The 19628-nt window shown below is 50.7% G+C and overlaps 1 protein-coding gene and 1 long non-coding RNA gene across 5 annotated transcripts; one reads left to right on the top strand and one right to left on the bottom strand.

The window, feature by feature from the left end:
* The first annotated feature begins 1157 nt into the window (after nt 1-1157).
* On the top strand, nt 1158-10683 carry LOC121473453. Its single transcript, XR_005983155.1, has 4 exons — nt 1158-2756; nt 7896-7960; nt 9270-9458; nt 10359-10683. It is a non-coding gene; the product is annotated as an uncharacterized LOC121473453 (long non-coding RNA).
* On the bottom strand, nt 7525-15557 carry TAC4 (tachykinin precursor 4). 4 transcript variants are annotated; one of them, XM_041725845.1, is made up of 5 exons: nt 15297-15557; nt 12088-12132; nt 9943-9975; nt 8928-8999; nt 7525-7728 (listed from the first exon to the last, which is right to left on the bottom strand). In XM_041725845.1, the coding sequence occupies exons 1-5, from the start codon at nt 15411-15413 to the stop codon at nt 7525-7527; spliced, it is 471 nt and encodes a 156-aa protein (XP_041581779.1). In that variant the 5' UTR covers nt 15414-15557. The 4 variants fall into 4 exon arrangements, with proteins under 4 accessions (XP_041581779.1, XP_041581780.1, XP_041581781.1 ...); XM_041725846.1 differs by having other exon boundaries at nt 7619-7728; nt 12033-12132; XM_041725847.1 differs by having other exon boundaries at nt 7640-7728; nt 8924-8999; nt 12033-12132.
* Nucleotides 15558-19628: the final 4071 nt, after the last annotated feature.

Here is a 19628-nt window from a genome sequence, read left to right as displayed (position 1 = left end):
GCCTGTTTCATTCAGGAGCTCTTCTTTGTGTCTGAAAAGGGTGCAGCTGACCTGCTACTAATAGTGAGTACACCTGGGGTTTACTTTCCTCAGCAGTGAGCTGGCTGTTAAGGGATGTGGTTTGTGGCTGTGGAGGTTTTTTGTTTTTTTTTTTCTGTGATGCAGGCTATCTATAGAGGGAGTGATTATTATGAACTTGTCTAGTTGGTAGGACAAATTCTGCCTCTCTTGGTTGTGACTAATAGATATGCATAACAATGACTAGTAAGTATTCCTTACCTTTTAAAACCTGTATGCCCAACATGGGGCTTAAAGTCACGACCCCAGGATCAAGAGTCACGTGCTCTTCCCACTGAGCTCAACCCCATGCCTCAGTGTTATTCATCCCTAACTTCGTTTTCTTGTGATTTCAAGGGCAAAGGTACTGACTGTACACCAGACTTCAAGTGTCCTGATCTCTCAGCATTCCAGTCTCCTGATTCCTATTATCCACCCCCAGGTTTTCGAAATGTGAGGGAACAGAATTTCCTTTAGATACATATATGACAGGGAGATTTAGGCATACATCATTCTAAGAGTGTAGAAAGGGTCTTTTTTTAGGCTCAAGCTTCTCTCCAACCCAGTCTCCACCCCAAGAAAGTGACATACGGGACTCTAATCTTACAAAGGAAAGCCTTTAGTTTATCCATTGGGATAGGTTTTCAATCCTACTGGCTTATGGTGAGCAAAACCATCCGTGCATATACAATTTCCACCATACAGGAAAGTGTCAACCTCCCTTTTCCTGCACTGGGTAAATGTTATAGGTTAATGCAACGGCTTTCAGATCCTTTCTGCTGGTATCTTTGCCCTTGAAATCACAAGAAAATGAAGTTAGGGATGAATAACACTGAGGCATGGGGTTGAGCTCAGTGGGAAGAGCACGTGACTCTTGATCCTGGGGTCGTGACTTTAAGCCCCATGTTGGGCATACAGGTTTTAAAAGGTAAGGAATACTTACTAGTCATTGTTATGCATATCTATTAGTCACAACCAAGAGAGGCAGAATTTGTCCTACCAACTAGACAAGTTCATAATAATCACTCCCTCTATAGATAGCCTGCATCAAGGAGTGCTGATTGCCACCCAGCATTCCTTACCAAAAAATTAAAGGAAGATTTCTCTGGTTTAAATCTCTTGCAGGCATGGGAACAGTTCACTTCCTTAGTAACTTTGTGTAAGACTGTCCCCTCTGACTGTCTGCATAAGAGTAACTCCACTGTTGGGCTCCTTCACACAGCAAGTCCATAATACCTCCTGGATCTGACTCCTGAAACCTTCTAAGTAGAGCACCTACTCTTATATCCAGTGGAAGAAGGGAGCCTTGGCAGGTGCTAGTTGCTTACTATATGCTTGGCACTGCTGGCAGCCTTCCTACTATCTCCTCTCACCCTAGTGTCAGCCCATGCAGTAGTAATTTACTCTGGTTTTGCAGGACACTGGAGCGTAAGGTGATAGCAACAAAGAATTCATTTTGGCCTGTCCACCTTGAGAACTTCGGCCTCCCCTCTACCATTTGCTTTCTCTGTTTTTTGTTTTGTTTTGTTTTGTTTTGTTTTTTAGTTCATTAGTAATAATTCTTCATTGAAGAATGAATGAATCATGAATTCATTCATTAGTAATAATGAATTCTCCTTGCCTTTTTAGATTTCCTTGCTTCAGCCATAGGCCTCCATGCTCCTGGTGGGTGCCATTGCAAGAAAAAGTGATGGGAAATTTCCAGATGAAAGCAGGGATTTTAGTTGATCCTATTAGTAGCCATTGGGGGCCCAAGACTTGAACCAGGAAGCCCCAGCCCCAGATTCTGACGCTGCTGCCGATTTAGGAAAACTATTCAATAAGGACTGGCTCTTCCCTGGTGTCCCTCACCACACCTCTGTAAGGTGGACGTTCTTCTCTTGGCAAAGGTGGAGGCTCAGTGGTCTTGCAGCTGGATTATGGGAACCAAGCCCTGATTCTCAGATTCCAGATTCATTAATGCCATCTTGAGGCCTCTGATGCCTCTGCCTGTCCCTATTTCTCACAGGGGGGAATAGTGAGTCAAATCATTGGGTTTACCCTTTATTTAACAAGAGGATGCTTTTGACTTAATTTTGTTTTTTCCCTGCAGTTCTAGGCAGATTTCCTGCCTAGGGTTAGGAATGACCTCAGCGGAATTGATGTGAGGACAGTTGGTTTAGATCAGGGTTGGGGCTTCATGTCAAAGGCTGCTAGAAAAAGACCACAGCTTGCTTACAGCACACACTCTGGGATTACAGAACAGAAAGCATCTTAGAGGTCACTTCAAGGGTAGTTCTTAACCTGCCTTCGCCTGAAGAGCCAATTGATAAACCAAATGGCCCTCCAGCAGCAGTTTGTGTGTAGTGCCAGGATCAAGCAGTGTATCTCAGCAGGGCTCCTTTACCTTTTTTTTTTTTTTCCTCTTTAGAACTTTTGAGAAAAATCCTAGCATTGGATCTGTGATGCAAAAATGCACATTTGTCTACAGTTCAGGAAATGGTGCTTTCGAATTCCATTCTCATACTGGGGTTAAGAAAACTTTGGTATAAGAAAGCTTCTGTGAGCAGTTGTGAACCTTGCCTTCACTCACTCTGAGACCCTCAGCTGGGATGTGAGTGTGCAGGCTCAAACCGACAGGTACCACTGAGTGAAGCAGAGTGACCAGCGAGGGATCAGGCCCAGCCCTTTGTGTCTCCACTTCCTCCCATGCTTCGCAGGTGCGTGTATGTACGAAATGCTGACCAGGGTTCTGGTTATTAAAGCAAAAACTCCTTTGCTTGCTAAATACGTGTGTGTGCTAGGAATTCTGGAAACTACCCTTTACTATTGGTGAGGATCTTGAATTCAAGTACCAGATCCACATAGTTTGCCCTAGAACTTTCTGCTACAGACTTGCATGGCTGCCTCTTCCAGACTGTTTCCTGGGGTCAGTAGAATTGCCCACTCCCTTTGTGGCACCTTCTAAGAGAATGCCAGTGAATGTCACTGAGAAGGAAACAAAGGACTGCCCAGTGGTGACAAATATCTCTAGTGCTGGTTCGTCTCTTCTGTCTTGTGCAGTAGTTGTCCATGCAGGTCATACTGTCACCATTTGGGGGCTGGGGTGTTTGTGTCCAAGAGTGGAGAAAATAACCTGCTTCTTTGGCAACATTGGCCATGCCTCCTCCCAGCTCTCTAAGAACACCTTTATCTGTTACAAGTCCTATTCATTCCAAGAAGCTACTCTTTTCTTAACTGAGTATTTGTTTCTGGGAACAGCCTGTATTCCAATGGTATTAGAAGTCTACACTCTTGTCACACACACACACACACACACACACACACACACACACACAAACCTAGGTCATCTCTAGAGCTGGCCACCAGCAATTTCTGCCATTTCTGGGTATGTGTTCTGCTCCTTCCAATAAGAATTTTTTCACTTCTTGAGTGGACCTGACTTTTTACTTGTTTTGACTAATTGGATGTGTCAGATATGATACTCTGGCAGCTTCCACCTTGGCTGTCGAAAACCAGCTGAAGTGTTTCCACACCAGAAGCCTGAGCTAACGTAAACAGAACTGTGTAAGAGACCATGCATGCAAGGACCAAGAAGCTGTAGCCAGTAGCACCTGAATCCCAGACCTCTCCAGTGGAACACAGCTGAGTCCTGCCAACCAAGGGAATTGTGAGAAAGGCTTATAAGCCATTGTTTTTGGGATGGTTCAATACACTGCAATGGGTTAAGTGCAGGAAATGAGAGGACTAGAATTCAGTTTGGCTTGGAGGTCCCATCTACCCGTTGCCTGTGATTGGGAATCAGATGTGTTGGGCAGAGGGACACCACCCTGTATAACTCTAGGGGGTGTGATTCCTATTCCATCCAGTGGCACCCTGGGAGCCAGTTCAATCCCTGTTTGTATTGTCAGTCAAGGTGGGGCTGAGGCCCCTCCCTACCTGGCCTGAGAATATTCGCTACCTCCTTACAGAAGACGATTGGGAAAGTGAAGGTTCTCCTATCAAGACGTGGCTCGTCACTTCTCTGCTCATCCATCAGGCTTCCCCTTTCCTCATTGGATTAAGGTCACACTGAGCCTCGCTTTCAAGGCTTTCCATAAGCTGACAGCCTACATAGCTTTCATCATTCTGACACCTAACTCAAAGTACAACTGGATTAGTCTTTATCCCTTTCCCCCTTTTTACTGGGAAATCTTCCACTTCAACAGTCCTCCCAAGCCCATTGAATGCAGTAGTATGGGCAAAAAGGATACTGTAGTCATATACTTGGAAGACAGTTAAAAAGTATCAGTATGTTTCTTAATATCACAGCTTCTCAAAACCTCCCTTGGGGTTATCCTAGAAGAGGACACAGTAACATTCCCTAAAGTGATCTGCTTTGGAAGGATCCTCCCTAGAGACTGGTTTGCTGGAGGCAGATATTTGGAAGTTTCTTTCCTAAGAGTCAAAATGGCCCCGCTAAAAAGTAATTCCTTGTGAAGTCTTAATTCTGCCAGAGAATGGTCTGTATGATTACGGCATAGACCAAGTAAGGTAGGGAGGGGTTGGGTGTTTGAAGTGAAGGCACCTTGGCTCAAATCCTGGCTCTGCCATTCTCTGTGTAACTTAAAGCACGTGGCTTTTCATCTACGGAGTAAGGATAGTAATTGTGAATGGAAATTGTTTTTGCAGCATGCCTGATTAGTACAAAACACATGGGCCTTGAAGTGTCTGTAGGAGACATATTAATACATAGAATTTCTAATTGTGATCAGTGCCATGAAGGGACAAGGACAAGGTGTGTGAGTAGAACTAGAGGGATGTAGTTGATCTCAGTTATGGAGGAAACCCTGTTGGAGGAAGGGCCTTTATCCTGGACCTGAACAATGAGGAGATAGTCCAAGGAAGAGTGGAGGGATGGGGGCAGCGTTCAGACAGTGGAGAGCACTTAGGTATAGATCCCACTGTAAGCAAGCCCTTGGTGTGTTCAAGGGCCTGAGAGAAGAGCCAGGCTTGTGAAGAATGACCTGTGAGCACTGGGCCTTGGAGGCCTTAATGAGATTTAGGTTTATCCCAAGATAAACTCAGGTTTATCCCAAGAGCTGAACTGTGGTCAGCAGGGGATGGCAGGACCCAATTTCTCATTTTTTTTTTTTCAATTTCTCATTTTTAAAAATATTTGTGACCACACACAAACGGGGAGCAGCAGGCAGAGGAAGAAAGAAGAGAAGCAGATTCTCAGCTGAGCAGAGAGCCCAATGCTGGGCCCTATCCCAGCACAGGATCATGACCTGAGCCAAAGGCAGGTGCTTAATTGACTGAACCACCCAGATGTTCCACCCTCCCCCCCCACAATTTCTTATTTCAAAAGGCCATGCTCCAGGTAGAAAGTGGATGGAGGTGGGTCTGGCAGTAAGATGGGAAGCAAGGAAGTCTCTCAGGGCTGCTTCCCTCCAGGCAAGAACAGACTGGTTTGTATTAACCATGGTAGTGGAGGGGGCAGGAATTTGAGATGGATTTTGGAGAAACCAAGAGCTAGGGGACATTTTAAATGTTGGGAGTGAGGAGTGGAGGATAACTCCCAGGTTTCTCATTCATAGAGCAGCAGGGCACACAGAGGCAGCATTTCTGGAGATGCTCACCACAGTGAGGACTGGCGTTGGGGCAGTAGGTGAAGAGTTGAGCATTGGGACATGCTTAGTTTGAGAACTACAGGATGCATATGCAATAAGTTTTAGCTGCTATTAATTTCAGGTACCTGCATTAAGTTTGGTTTCCTCATAGCTCTCTAGAGACAGACCTGGCGAGGACAGGAAGTGTGAGTCCTTTGTCAAAATATTCTCCTGGGATGCCTGGATGGCTCAGCGGTTTAGTGCCGCCTTCAGCCCAGGGCCTGATCCTGGAGTCCCAGGATCAAGTCCCACATTGGGCTCCCTGCATGGAGCCTGCTTCTCCCTCTGCTTCTCTCTCTCTCTCTCTCTCTCTCATCAATAAATAAATAAAATCTTAAAAAACAACAACAACAAAACTTTCCAAGGACCTCTGTGTGCCAAGTGCTAGTGCTGGCACTGGGATAAAGATAAGTCGGATGTGGTCCATGTACTCAAGAATTAGAACATCATACGTTAAGTGTTCTCATGGAAGAATGTGCAGGGTACTTTGGGAACGCAGGGGAGGGGGTGAATGGGTGGTTCCCAACTTGGAAAGGCTTTACAGAGACATTGATCTCTGAGTAAGAACTCCCTAGAATGGTATGTGCAGAAACCAGAAGCTTGAGGGAACATAGGTGGGTTTGAAAAGGACCAATAGAGCAAGGCATGGGCTTTGCACATCTCAACTCCCTTGGATGGTGTTAGGTCTCCAAGGACAGATTTGTCTTCTACTTCTTCCATCTTCCTGGTCCCATCTGGGTTCCTGGCAAAGTGCTGGCACAGAGGGAAACTCACAACGTGTTTGGGGACTCCAGTTTCTTTTAAACGTCCCAAACTTCAAAAATAAAATCTTTAATCTTTGAGGATCCTTCAAGTTTGGTTATGACTGAACTGCCTCTTGGGCTCCCAGCACTGGTGGGTGGGGAGATGGGGGCTGGTGGGTGTGCACCAGGCACTGAAAATAAGGAGTTCGGGAGTGGATCTGATAAAGAGTGTGTTACCTGGGGGATCCTGCTGTGGTGTCTGGAAAGGGCGTGCACTGCCCCACTCCTATACAGCTCACTGAGAGTAAGGTAGGAGTAGGAACACTGGGGAGGCCTGAGGGCTCACAACAAACCGTCTCTCTTGTTCCTTCACACAGCCCTCCCTGCTTATTACCAGCCTTGCCCTCCACAATTTCATTCTGGCTGATGTGTCTCTCTCTAAGCATCCTAGGGTCCTCTGCGTCCTCCCCATTAACCACAGGAATAGCGCAGTGACAGTGGTCTCCCCATCAGACTGGGGACTCCCTGAGGGTAGGAAATGTTTCCTTCCTCTGGAGCTCTTCCCAGTGCTCAGAGCATGACCAACTGCCTATGTTCCAAAAGGAAAGCCTTTAGTTGAATAGCCACGTTATACACGAGAATTGATGAAGGATCTGGGACCCAGTTCTCCAGGTCAGAAGACCTAGGGATTTGGGGCATTGAGATGATGACTATGAGTAGGGAGAGGGTGTCTGCTTTCAGGCGGGAGACTGTCCTCCATACCTGTGTCCCAAGCCTGTTTTCCCACCTAAAGGTGGGAACCAGGGCTGTTGACTATTGCCCTTTGCAGTTCAGGAAAGGCCCGACTCTGGCCTGCGTTGCCAAATCACTGGGAGAGTGTAGAGTCCAGGCCATTCCTGCTCTCTGCTCTGTACCAGAGAAGAAACTACTCGCTGTTTGTCCATTTATTGAGCCCCTACTAGGTCGCAGGACAGGAGACATAGAAGTGGGTGACACTTGGCCCTGCTTAGCAGTGAGATAGGGACTGAGCACTGAGGGAGGGCAGGGTCACTCCAGCTTGCAACTGCAACAGTGCATTTGTGCATCACTGCTGCTTAGGACTGAGGACAGGGAAGGAACCGCAGTGAGTTCAGTGAGGCTGGGTGGGACACACCATTATCGGGCACAGGAGACACATGGAGAAGAGGTTGGTGTGGCTGGCTGTCAGCTGTAACATCCAGGGCAGGAGCAGGGTTTAGTCCTCTGCAGAGTGTGTGGTGGGGGCTCTCACTCTGGCCCCTGGTCCTCATCCTCTCTGCCTGGGGAGAGTTCCGTACATGACAGTGGTTACAGGAACCTTGTCTGTGTCCTCCACCCTTGGAAGGCTTCCCTAGTCACTTCTCCCTGGGCCCTCCCTCCATCTCCCTAACTCAGGCTGTAGATATCTGAGGCAATCCATTACAAATTCATCTGCCGTATCTTCCAGTTCTCAATCTCAAGCGGCTCCAGGGCACAGATGAGCCAGCCTTCAGCTATTCTCTCTAAAAGGAGGTAAGTGGTAATCCAGTATTTGAAAGTCCAAAGGCCCTCCTAGAGATGCGGAAGGCTCTGTGGACTAGGTGATGGGAGACCCAGCTTTAAGCCCAGCTGCTCACTGTGTGACTTCGGGCAAGCTACTTTCCTTCCCTGAGAAGGGGATTCCTGCCCACAAACTGCATGGAGGGACATTCATTTCTATTTTGGTACTGGGGTGACTTCCTTGGCCCTTAAAATAGAACAGCACAGACATTGAGAATCTCGGGGGAGAAATAGAGGGCTTGCCATCTCTGTTCTCAAGAGCCTATATTGGAAGGAGCAGGTGTTCTATCAGGGAAGCTAGAAAGGCACCCCGCTAGAGGATGCATTCCAGGGGAAGGGGTCAGGCATCAGTGAGGGCAGACTGGAGCTCACTATCTCTGAGCCTCTCCCATGGCGGCTGCCTTGAGCTTCACCCCCGCCTGGTTCACTTACCTACCTTCAGGCCTATTCATCCATTTATTGAATGTACCCTTGGACCCACTGGGATTGTGGCCCCTGCCAGAAGGTGTTAGCTGATAACTGCTTAGGGTGTGACCCCTCCCAGAGTGATCCACACAATTGTTGAAGACAGGAAATATCTTAAGACTAAAGGCATGACTTTCTTACAATCACTCATCAGTGAGGGAATAAGGGGGATATTCCAGGGTCTGAAAAAACATACATCATTCTCTGTGGCTTCAGCTGGTCCAAGAGGGGGAGCAGAGTGTGTTGGGGGTGGAGAGGGTGCAGCTTCAGGACTCTGGCAGTCTCAAATCTGGATCACCAAAGGGACCACCTCCCTGCGCCTCAACTGCTCTCTTCTACCGGACCTCTGCCTAATGGCTTGTGGGGAGCCTGCTCTGGCTGGCTGACTGCCTGGCCCCCACCATGGAAACTGGCAGCAAGGCATCTGGTCACTTTCTCATGAGGCCCTTGCAATCCACCAGAGGCTCTCACCTACCTTCCGGAGATGGCCCCACCCTGCCCAGGAGGCCCTGCTCCGTTCGCCTTTGCTGGTGCCCTGGTGGTGGAGCTAGAAGACACAGAAAAGAAAGAGGGCAGCAGAGTAAGGCCGTCCTGGGACCCAAGAAGGGCATGGCAGGGCCAGGACCAGAGTTGGGGCCTCATAAATGCAGTCCTTCCTCAAGCATCCTGGGAGTTGGCGGGAAAACCGTGGATTGGTTCATTCGTTGACTGATTCCTTCATTGAAGCCCACCTCTTTCTCCCTCATTCTCCCTCCCTTTGCCCTTCCTTGCACAGACACCCAGTGGGCACCTCTAATAGCAACTGCTTATGTTACAGGCACAGAGGAAGTGGCAGTCCTGCTACTGCCCGTGGGAGGGGTTCTGCTCTGGGGACACCAGCCACATGACCGTGCAGTGTAGTGCAGGACAGCATGCCAAGGACAGCATGGTGCCCAGGCCGTGGGGACCAGCTCCATCCGGGTAGAGCCCACAGTCGGGGAAGGAGAGGTGGGGCTTGGAGGATGTGGTGAGTCGTCAGAGCATTGGACTTGATCCTCAGAGAGCACTGAGGGTGTGGTGGCTAAGGGTTGGTTAGTTTTCTTTTGTTTTTTTTCCCCCCTTTACAGCAAAGATTTTGAGTGGCGTACTGGCTGCTCAGATTTGCACTTTTCAGATCCTTCTAGGTGCAGTGTGGGGAATGGGATTGGTTCGTTTTTCCAATTCTAGGCTTTAGACCCAAAGTGATTTTGAACCTTTGGCAGAACTAGATTCATCCTGTCTCCTCCTTATCCCTGCAACTCCTCCCCCTGTATGCACAGACCCCCTTTCTAAGGAAACAATTGGGAAGCCTAGCGAGTGGTCAAACCATGCTGGCCTTACCTCCTCCAATGCCAGCCTGGGGTGCCCCTGGCCAGAGCATCTCCCTGACCTCCCTGACTTGTTAGTGGCCAGGCCAACTCAGCCCTCCCTAGGGAACGTGCTGGGGGAAGAAAGGTCTGGGCAACACTTACCTGTTCTTCTCTCTGGCTGGATAGGAGGTATTCCTGGGGGAAAGAGAAAGAAGGAATGAGGGCCACACTGCTTCCCTGGGGGCTTGGTGTAAGGCAGGAAGGGCTCCTGGATCTTTGGGGTTCGATGCCTTTGGTGGGTAGTCAGTGGAATTCCAGTCACTTCCCACTGACCTCGTATGCCTGGGCCATTTGGCTGCTCCAGGCAGGAGACAGTGGGAGAACCGGGAAGTGCAGAGACTTCGGAGTCACTGGTGCCTGGCCGCTGTTGGGCATCCTTGGAAGAGTATTTAACCTATCTAAATCTTAGTTTTCCCACTGGTGCTAACGGGGACATTGTTGTGAGATGTCACCACATGTCAGCATACTAGGTGCTCAGTATATCTCTCTCCTCTGTCCCCATCCCCTGCTCCTCACAGGGTGTTGGATTTGGAAGAGAATCCTGAAGCAGCCCAGGCCAGAACACATCGTGTGGAGGAGAAGACTAAGGCCAGAAGTATTTTGTCACCAGCCAGTTTTCTCTGTTTTTATGTGCATATTTTTTAATTACAAAAGCAGTCTTTGAGTACATGCCCACTGTAAAAGCAATCAAGTAATGAGAGGTTAATACAGTAAAAATTAAGGTCCCTTTCACTCTCTCTCCCTTACTTCCACTTCCCAGCCTAGATGTGGCCACTGTTGATGGTTTGATATTTATCCTAGAAATTTGCCTATGTATTTGCATGTATGTGTGCGTAAATATATTATTTTTTTATTGTTTTAAAGACTTATTTATTTTAGAGAGAGAGTACAAGCAAGGAAAGAGGCAGAGGGAGAGGCAGAGAGAGAATCTCAAGCAGACTCATCACTGAGTATGGAGCCCGACTCAGGGCTCAGTCTCATGACCCTGAGATCATGACCTGAGCTGAAATCAAAGAGTTGGACGCTCAATCAACTGAGCCACCTAGGCACCCCAAAATATGAAGTGTAAAGAAAACCAATTGAACAAACAAGTAGGCTCCTAGCATGCATATCATTATGTAACTTGCTTCTTCCGCTTACCTGGTATCTTGGCAATCTTTCCATCTTTCCACAAATCTGTCTCATCCTTTTTAATGGGCACAAAAGCTATGGGTGTGCCTAATATATTTTGACTATTCACCTATTGATAGTTTGTTTTAAAGATTCATTTGTGAGGCACCTGGGTGGCTCAGTTGGTTTGGTGTCTGTCTTCAGCTCAGGCCATGATCTCAGATTCCTGAGATCGAGCCCCATGGTGGGCTCCTTGCTCAGCCAGGAGCCTGCTTCTCCCTCTCCCTCTGCTGCTGCTCGCCCTGCTTGTGTTCTCTCTTACTTTCTGTCAAATAATAAAAATCTTTTTAAAAATATGTATTTTTTGAGAGAGAGAGTGTAGGGTAGGGAGAGGGAATCCCAACCAGACATGTATATGTATTATATAGATAATATATATATATATACACATATGTTTTATGTATATATATATATATATACAGTTTTCTCTTTTTCATTGTCAATGTTTTATGTGTATATATATATATATGTGTGTGTGTGTGTGTGTGTTTGTGTATATATGTGTGTATATATATATACATAAAACATTGACAATGAAAAAGAGAAAACTGTCCAGACTATTTGCTCCTTGTCCCCCTGGGACATGACTCCCACATGGAGAGAGCCCTAGAGAACATGGTTTCAATTTAATACTTTTCCCTGAGTCAAACAGAATTGACTGGAGCTTGGCTGGTGGCTGTGCACTCATCTAGACACTGATGTCCAGCTTCACCACCTGTCTCCAGAGTCATCCCTAGTGTCGACTAGGGATGCAAGGGCAGCAGCAGGGTGGGAGGCACTGCTCTCACCCTTAAGGTGACTGCACCCCGACGTGCCAGAGATTGTCCCAGGTTTATCACTATAGCCTGCCATAATGAACTCTCCAAAGCGGCAGGGTTTGCTGATCATTCATTTGGACACTATTGCATGGGCGACACCTACCGGCCCCTGGGGGCCTGGGCTTGAAGCCTGGCCTCTGCTTGGTGTCTCCGAATCCACTCAGAATCACTCCCTGCTGGGCAGCACCCACCTTTGTCACTCACCTCCCACCCGCTTCCCCATCAGCCCAAAGAACTGGCTTGCTTTGCCCCTCTTCACCTCCTGGAGCTGGAGCTGGAGCTGAATGCCCGGGATGCCACCGTCCTGGAGAAGCAGAGAGTTCATCGTTAGAGCCGGGGGAAGGGGAGGCTAGGGCTGGAGATGGACAGGGAGGGCCACCTGAGCGACAGCAGTGTCATGCCACTTGCTCTGTGCTGGCACCTGGTTCTGGTGCATTCTTGACACAATACTGCACCTAGGCACAATAATTCATAGTTAACATTCCACCTACTACATCCCTAGCACCAGTCTCAGCACTTTCATGTATTAACTCATTTAATCCTCACTGAAACCACGCCAAGTAAGAACTGGTATGGTCACCATTTTACAGATGAAAACACTGAGGCACAGAGACATTGGTTTGGATGAGCTCACCAGCTAGGATGTGAGAGACGGAGCCAGATTTGAGTCCCAGTCATCTGGCTCAAAGGCTCAAACAGTGCAGTCAAAATCTCACTTACTCTTTGAAGCCACTGTATGACATAGTGAGTATGATTTATCCCCACTCTACAGATGGGGAAACTGAGACGTAAGTGATGTGTCCAAGGTCACACAGGAAGTGGTGGAGGCAGAGTCTGAACTCAAGGAGTCTGACTCCAGAGCATGGGTTCTGCGTCATCTTAGAAAATGTCTCCAACATAGACAGGTAGGGGCAGCTGATGAACTCATGATGGGTACCCCGTAGGCAGGGTGGCGTCCCTGGTACCCCCACTCTCACTGCTGCTATCTTCTCTTCCCCCCATACTCTCCACATTGTCCCAGATTTACCCTAGCCCACAGCCTGGGCCTCCCACAGGGAATAGGGTATGGGGCCTGGGATGGAGGCCACTCGTCTGGGCAGAGACATTTTCATCCTTGAGCTGATGGGGTGAAAGTTCTGGGCCAAGGGCTCTGAATTGAAGTTCTCATTCTTTCCATCAGCCTTTGTGATGTTGGCCAAAAAGTCACCTCCATTTCTGGTCTTAAGCTGAGCCCCCAAAGGGCTTGCTCAGCTATGCTGAAAGGGAGAAATGCATGCTAATGGAGAGGATGACAGTGGGTGACAGTCATTAGACCATCCTCACATCTCTGTGTGCCCTGAACCTGCCACAAAGCCTAGAACACAGCCTGTGTAGGATACAGAATGCTGAAGAGGGGCCCCCTCTCTGACAGTCTGAGAAGAGGGGGAAGGACAGGGTCTCCTTTTCCAGGAAGGCTGAAGACAGACAGCTAGAGCCCTAGAGTATCCCAAACCACCTGCGAAGAGGATGGGACCTGAGCTTGGTTCAGGGGCGCATTCTTCAGTCCCCACCTTCCCCAGGGGTGGCACTAGAGCACCTGAGACCCACAGGGACCTGGCTGGGGTGTAGTGGGAACCCCTTTGCCTCTCACGGCTGACCTGGTCCTGACATTCAGGACCAGGAGTGGGCTGTTCTCTGAGCCCTGGACTGATTCAGTCACTTCCACTCTGCAGCCCAGGATGTCAAGGGCTGGGGCAGCTTGTTTTGGGCAGGAGTCGCCGAGCCTGGCCAGGAACTGGGAAAGTCTCTTTGGAGATTTGGACTCCTTTCTGAAAAGCTCATGAAAACCACGTTGCCTGGGTAAAAGGCAGCCTTCAAATGCAAGCTGGAGAGGATAACTACTTATGAGTTAAATAAGACTTAAGCTTCTCTCCCCACCTCCCTGGGTTTCTGAATGCTGGTTCCATTTCCTTCAGGAAAGATTCTTCCCCTACCTGAAGGCTTCCTTATGCATTTAACCCAAATCCCTAGCTCAGGGATAACTGCAGGTGAGGGAGCCCTTAGAGCTGGCAAGGTGATCAGGTCATCCTGTCACCGTCTCGTTCCTTCCTTCCATTGCCTCACTTGTGTGAATGTTTCCTCTACTCCCACTCTCATGTCTTGGCAAACAGAAGAGGCATGAGACCCAGCTGCAGGGGGATGTGCTCACAGGTGGAAAGCCCAGCAGCACAAGGTGAAGTGGATGATGTAGAGAGCTCCCTGTCACACCACTCAGCTTCCCTGGGCCAGCTCCTATGGTGATTGACTCAGACTCTGCAAAGCATGTCGAAGCTTGAGAATGGGGCACCTGGGTGGCTCAGTGGTTGAGCATCTGCCTTTGGCTCAGGTCATGATCCTGGGGTCCTGGGATCGAGTCCTGCATCAGGTTCCCTGCGAGGAGCCTACTTCTCCTTCTGACTATGTCTCTGTCTCTCTCTGTGTGTCTCTCATGAATAAATAAATAAAATCTTAAAAAAAAAAAAAACTTGAGAAGACCCTTGGGGATCTACTTCCCTCTCCTCCCATTTCACAGGTGTGGAAACTCATGGCCAGAGAGCATCAGCGACCTTCCCAAGGTCACACAGAGCCTGCAGAGAAGCTAGGACTTGAACCCAGGTGGGTCCTGCTGTGTTCTCTACTACACACATTTCCACATTCAGACAGAGCAGGAAGGAAACTCACCACAAATGGCAGGAAAATCTTTCCTGAATCTTTCGATGGCTCTTGCAGTGGCCCCAGGGTCCTAACCATCCCAGGACTGGGAAAGCCAGGCTCAGGTTCGCCCCATCTGCCCTCCTGAAAGCCCCCACTGAGCACTGATCCTATTTGGTCTGTTGGCCTCGCTCCTCTGTCTGCTTGTGAGCAGCCCAAGTTCAGGATCTTTGTCTTCAGACGGGTGCAACACAAGCCGTGTGCCGAATTTCGGGATTTCTCTCCAGTGACAGCATTCAGGTCAGTTTAGTAGAAGACAGTGGCAATCAAACAGTACTTACCAGGAAATAAGAGTTTCTACACGTGAAATGAAAGAGTGATCCTGTCCCAAGTTGACCCCCTTGAAAGGAAATTCTGGAAAATGTCCTCTGATGCATAGACAGACACACCGAATCTGACCTTGGGCAAACGTGCAGTCGTGCTCTTGAAGCTGCATAACCTTGTACACACTGTTTGACCTTTCTGTGCCTCAGTTTTCTTATCTGTGAAATGAGGATAGTAACGGTGCCTTCCCCACAAGGTTGATATGAGGTTAAACTGGTTAATACTTAGGAAGCCTTTAAAACAGTGCCAGGAACATAGGATGTGTGAAATAAAACACAAACACTCAGATACATCCTCACACACCACTGCTGCCATGTACATGTGCCCCTGCCAGGCCAGGCAACATGGCTAACGATGCGCAGCCGTGGAAGGGATCCACCCCGCCCCCTCCACAGCAGATCAGCCCCGAGGTACCTCCAGGGTCAAGGTTATCCAGGACCCTGCTTCAGCTCCCACTGCCAGGTCCTCGGCAGCTGTCCCAGTGCATGCAGACAGCCCCATCAGGAGAAGCAGGGGGACGCAGAGCAGCATAGCGAGTACGGCTCTGTCCTGGGACCTTCTGGAAGCCCCTCTTGGCCTGAAGATGCTGCCGCCAACAGTCCTGCGTCCTCTCTCTGGCTCCTTTAGTGTGTGTTTGGGGGCGTGTGTGAGGGGGGAAGCACCACCTATTCTCTATCCTTCCAGCTATCCTGCTTTTCCTTGGGCTTATCTGGCCCCTGGGGCCACTTCCTGTGACTCCCGTCCCTCCTTCTCTGGCTGGCTGGAAAGGCCGACGATAGGAGGAGGGACCAGACCTCTTTCACTGCCACCCCTGCACTTGATCCCAGGGCTTAGCACTCTGATGCAACACTGGCCTCACCTTTGGCTGCATTCCCTTGGTGGCAGGTGCACAATGGGGCACTGTGTGGGGGCCTGGCTGGAAGCCCGAGGGGGCCTTGTCATCCTGGGCATGGGGCGGAGGACTGTGTGGCTCCTCCCTTCCTGGTGTTCTGCTCCCCTGTAAGAGAGGCCTCGGCTCCAGAACTCAATGTTCTACCACTTGTCTCCCCATCACAGCGCACCCCCTTCCTGAGGTTCCCCTCCATCGGGGGTTCCCATGTGCGTATAGAAATGGACATCTTGCCCTAAGAGAAGTAACATAGCACTTAAAGGAGTAAAGCTCCTCATAAGGAAGAACTGGGGTTTGCTAGAAAAATGGCCTCCTGCTCAAGTGTCATCAGCTCTAAATTACTTCCCACTGCTGTCAAAATGATCTTTCTAAAGCCCTAACCTGACATGTGTCTCCCTGTTTACAGCCTCCCAATGTCCTCCCATGGCCCGTGGCATAATGTTCGGGCTTTCTAGCATGGCTTTCAAGGCCCTTCTCTACTTAGTTCCTCCCTGTCTCCCATCCATCCATCCATCCATCCATCCATCCATCCATCCATTCATCCAACCATCCATCCCTCCATCCACCCATCCCTCCAACCATCCATCCATCCATCCACCCATCCATCCATCCATTTTTTTGTCCATCTGTCAGTGTGGAACAAGGACCCTGTGGTCAGAGACCTGAATTCCAACCCTAGCTGCACCACTAAATAGCTGTGTGACCTTGACTCATCACTTAACCCCTCTAAACCTTAGAATCCTCATCTGTAAAATGAGATTACCAATATAACTTATTTCCAAAGTTGCTGTAGAATGAAATGAGACCATGTGGGGTGCCTGGGTGGCTCAGTCATTGAGGCATCTGCCTTTGGCTCAGGCCATGATCTCGGGGTCTTGGGATCAGAGCCCCACATCAGGCTCTGCTCAGTGGGGAGTCTACTTCTCCCTCTCCCTCTGTCTTCTCTCTCTCAAATAAATATTTAAATAAAATCTTTTTTTAAAAAGAAGAAATGAGGTTATGCATCCTTAGCACAGAGCAAGGAAGTAAATAAAATATTTCACACCATTAACTGTCATTACTGTTACTGTTACTGCCTGGGTGAGGCACGGGGTTACAGAGGATGAATAAGATGCCAACCCTGTCTTCCAACATCTCATAGTCCAGAAGAGACCTATGGTTGGCAGGAAAGCTATGTTCAGCTTCGTATGTGCTGGCTTAGAGAAGGACGTGCCCCCTCCCCATCTGCCCCAAAGCCATTCCCTGGTCCTAGACAAACTGCACCATCTGTTCCCAGACGAGACTGAGACTCCCTGCCCCACGCCTTGACCTTGGCTTGTTGCCTCCGCCTGCACCTCCTTTTCCACCTGGTGTATTCCCACCCATTCTTAAAGGGCCTGCTTCATGGTCACCTCCACAGTAGAGTTTTTCTGAGTCTATTCCTGACTCCAACAAGAATTGATTGGTCCTCTTCTTTGGCTTTCCCAGTATCTCCCGCTTACATCTCCTGTGGCTCTGCGCAGGGGTGGTGCAGGAGTGGCAACCCAGAGGGAGAATGGATGTGAAGTCCAGCCCTTGCTTTGTTCACTGAGCCTCACAGCCTGGTGTGAGGCCTTTGCTCCCCTGGAGGAAGGTCTGTGCTCCATTTCTCCCAGAGGGGACGGCTGGGCGAGGGCAGCCCTGCTGGTGGGCTGTGTTACGCCAAGAGCTATCTGAGAGTGCAGCTGTGATATAAATGTGCTTGGCCCACAGTGGGTCCTTAAGAAATGTGCTGTCACTCTGAGTCCAGGCCAGTGATAGCAGAGATGGATGAGGGCAGGAGTGGAGGTTTGGGGGCAGACACCCCAACATACCCCCTCCACTCCCCTCCAGCAATCTCTTTGGTGAATCCCAAACTGATGGCTTGAGAACTAAGGCATGTGCTAAAATGCAGATCCCCCAGCTCAGCCTGATTCTGGCTCCAGCAGCCCTGGGCTCTTGGTCTGTCCCAACACTCCAGATGACAGTCACTCAGCTTCCCACTGAACTTCCCCAAGGGTGTGGCCTTCCACTTTGGGTCTTCCACTGTTGTTGATGAGCTCTTCCTTACAGGGAAGAGTTTCGCTTTTCATCTCCTTCATTTACAGATGTAGTATCTGAGGCAGGTTGGGCTTGCTCTAGGTGACAGTAAGAACTGGTGGCAGACTAGCAGCCCAGACCCCGGTCAGCTGCTTCTCACCTCCCACCAGGGCCTCAGCCTCTAAGAGCAAGCAATACAGGGCTGGAGGCAGAGTGACAGCATGGGTCGCTGGGTGGGGGAGATGGCTTCCCATTTTGCAAGTGGAAACAGGGTGACTTTAGGACTTAAGAAGTATCCTCAAGCCTCAGTTTCTCCATCTGCAAATCGGAGTTGCTGCTCATTGGGTGGTGGTAAAGACTTGATGATTTCCCCAGTTTTAAAGAGCTCAGCACAGTGCCTGGAGCATCGTATGCCCTCAGTGAATCCTCACTTGTTTTCCGTGATCATTCGACCTCTGGAACCCTGGGCCTCCGTGGACTCCCGGCCCCGCCAGCGCAGAAGCCGCCCCGCGTGGGACAGGATGTGGCGGGTGCACAGCGGGCAGGAGGCAGGGGCCACCGGGCCGAGGAGAGGGCGGCGGGAAGCAGGGGAGAGAAAATCCCAAAGGTCCGGAAGGCCGAGAGCAAGGCAGGGCACCGGCTGGAAACCGCGGCTATTTGCAGCGCTGCCTTCGGGCTGCGGTCTCGGGGCTGGCGCTCGCTGCTCTGGGGCCGAGCCCGCCGCCCCGCCCGGTGCCCTCGGCCACCCCGCCACGGCCCCGGCCCGCGCGCCCCGCCTCGCCGCGTCCTCGCGGCTCCAGCGGCGGGAGGGCTGGGGCGCAAGCCGGGCGCGACCCCGGAGGGCTGCGTGGAGGCGGGTGCGAGTCGGGCGCGCGGGGCCGGGGCGGGCGCGGGTGGCCGGGTGGCCCGCGGGGCGAGTCGCGGCCGCGGCGAGGCTCCCGGGGCGCCGGGTGGGCGCGCAGCATTGCTACAGGCTGCGGTTTGGCGAAGACCGCGGAGCCGAGAAGAGAAAGGGCGCGGGAGGGAGGGAGGGAGGGAGGGAGGTTTTTTTAAAGCTGAGGGCGAACAGCGAGGAGGGAAACACGAGAGGGGGGCGGGAAGCGGGCAGGAAGCTGACGTTTTCCGAGCGCCCACTCGGTCCCCAGCAGGAGGAGGCTGGGCGCACCGAGTCGGCCGCTCCGGGAGGCCGAGCGCCGCGGTAAGGCCGCCCAGCGGGGGAGTGGCGGCGTCGGGATTCGAACCTGGGGCCCTGGCGCCGCGCGCTCCCTCGCCTGGCCCGAGAACGCGGACGCCGGCCGGGCGGGGGCGGCGGGGCGGGCCGCGGCGGGGCGGGGGGCGGCCACCCGGTGGGGACACCTGTGCGGAGGGGGCGGCAGCCGGGCGGACGATCGGCTCCGGCACCGCGGGTGACGCCGCAGAGACCCTGCTTCAGACTTTCCCGCGCCCTTTCAGCGCCCCCGTGTGGAGCCCGGTCTCCCCTCCCAGGTCTCGGAGTTGGCGGATCCAAGCCAGGCAGGAGCTGGGCCAAGTCCCCACCGTCTGTCCTGTGCAGAGGGGGACAGGAGGTAAAGGAGGGGGCCGGCAGCCTGGCCCTCCCAAGGGAGCGCAGTGGACGACAGGGAGCGCGTGATTGGTGCAAGCTCTGAGAAGGTCACCCCCCCCCATCTTTGAGGTTACGCCCCTGCATTCATTGATTCTGGGCTTACTGAGCACCTGACAACATGAGAGTTGCCCCAGAGCAGGGGTGAAAGAACCAGACAAGCATTTATAACAATTTTATTTAATTTATTATTTTATTTTATTTTTAAAGATTTTATTTA

This window comes from Vulpes lagopus, chromosome 12, assembly GCF_018345385.1.
Source record: "Vulpes lagopus strain Blue_001 chromosome 12, ASM1834538v1, whole genome shotgun sequence".
NCBI lineage: Eukaryota > Metazoa > Chordata > Mammalia > Carnivora > Canidae > Vulpes > Vulpes lagopus.
The sequence above is the reverse complement of the archived record's forward strand: the minus strand, read 5'-3'. Positions and strand labels throughout refer to the sequence as shown.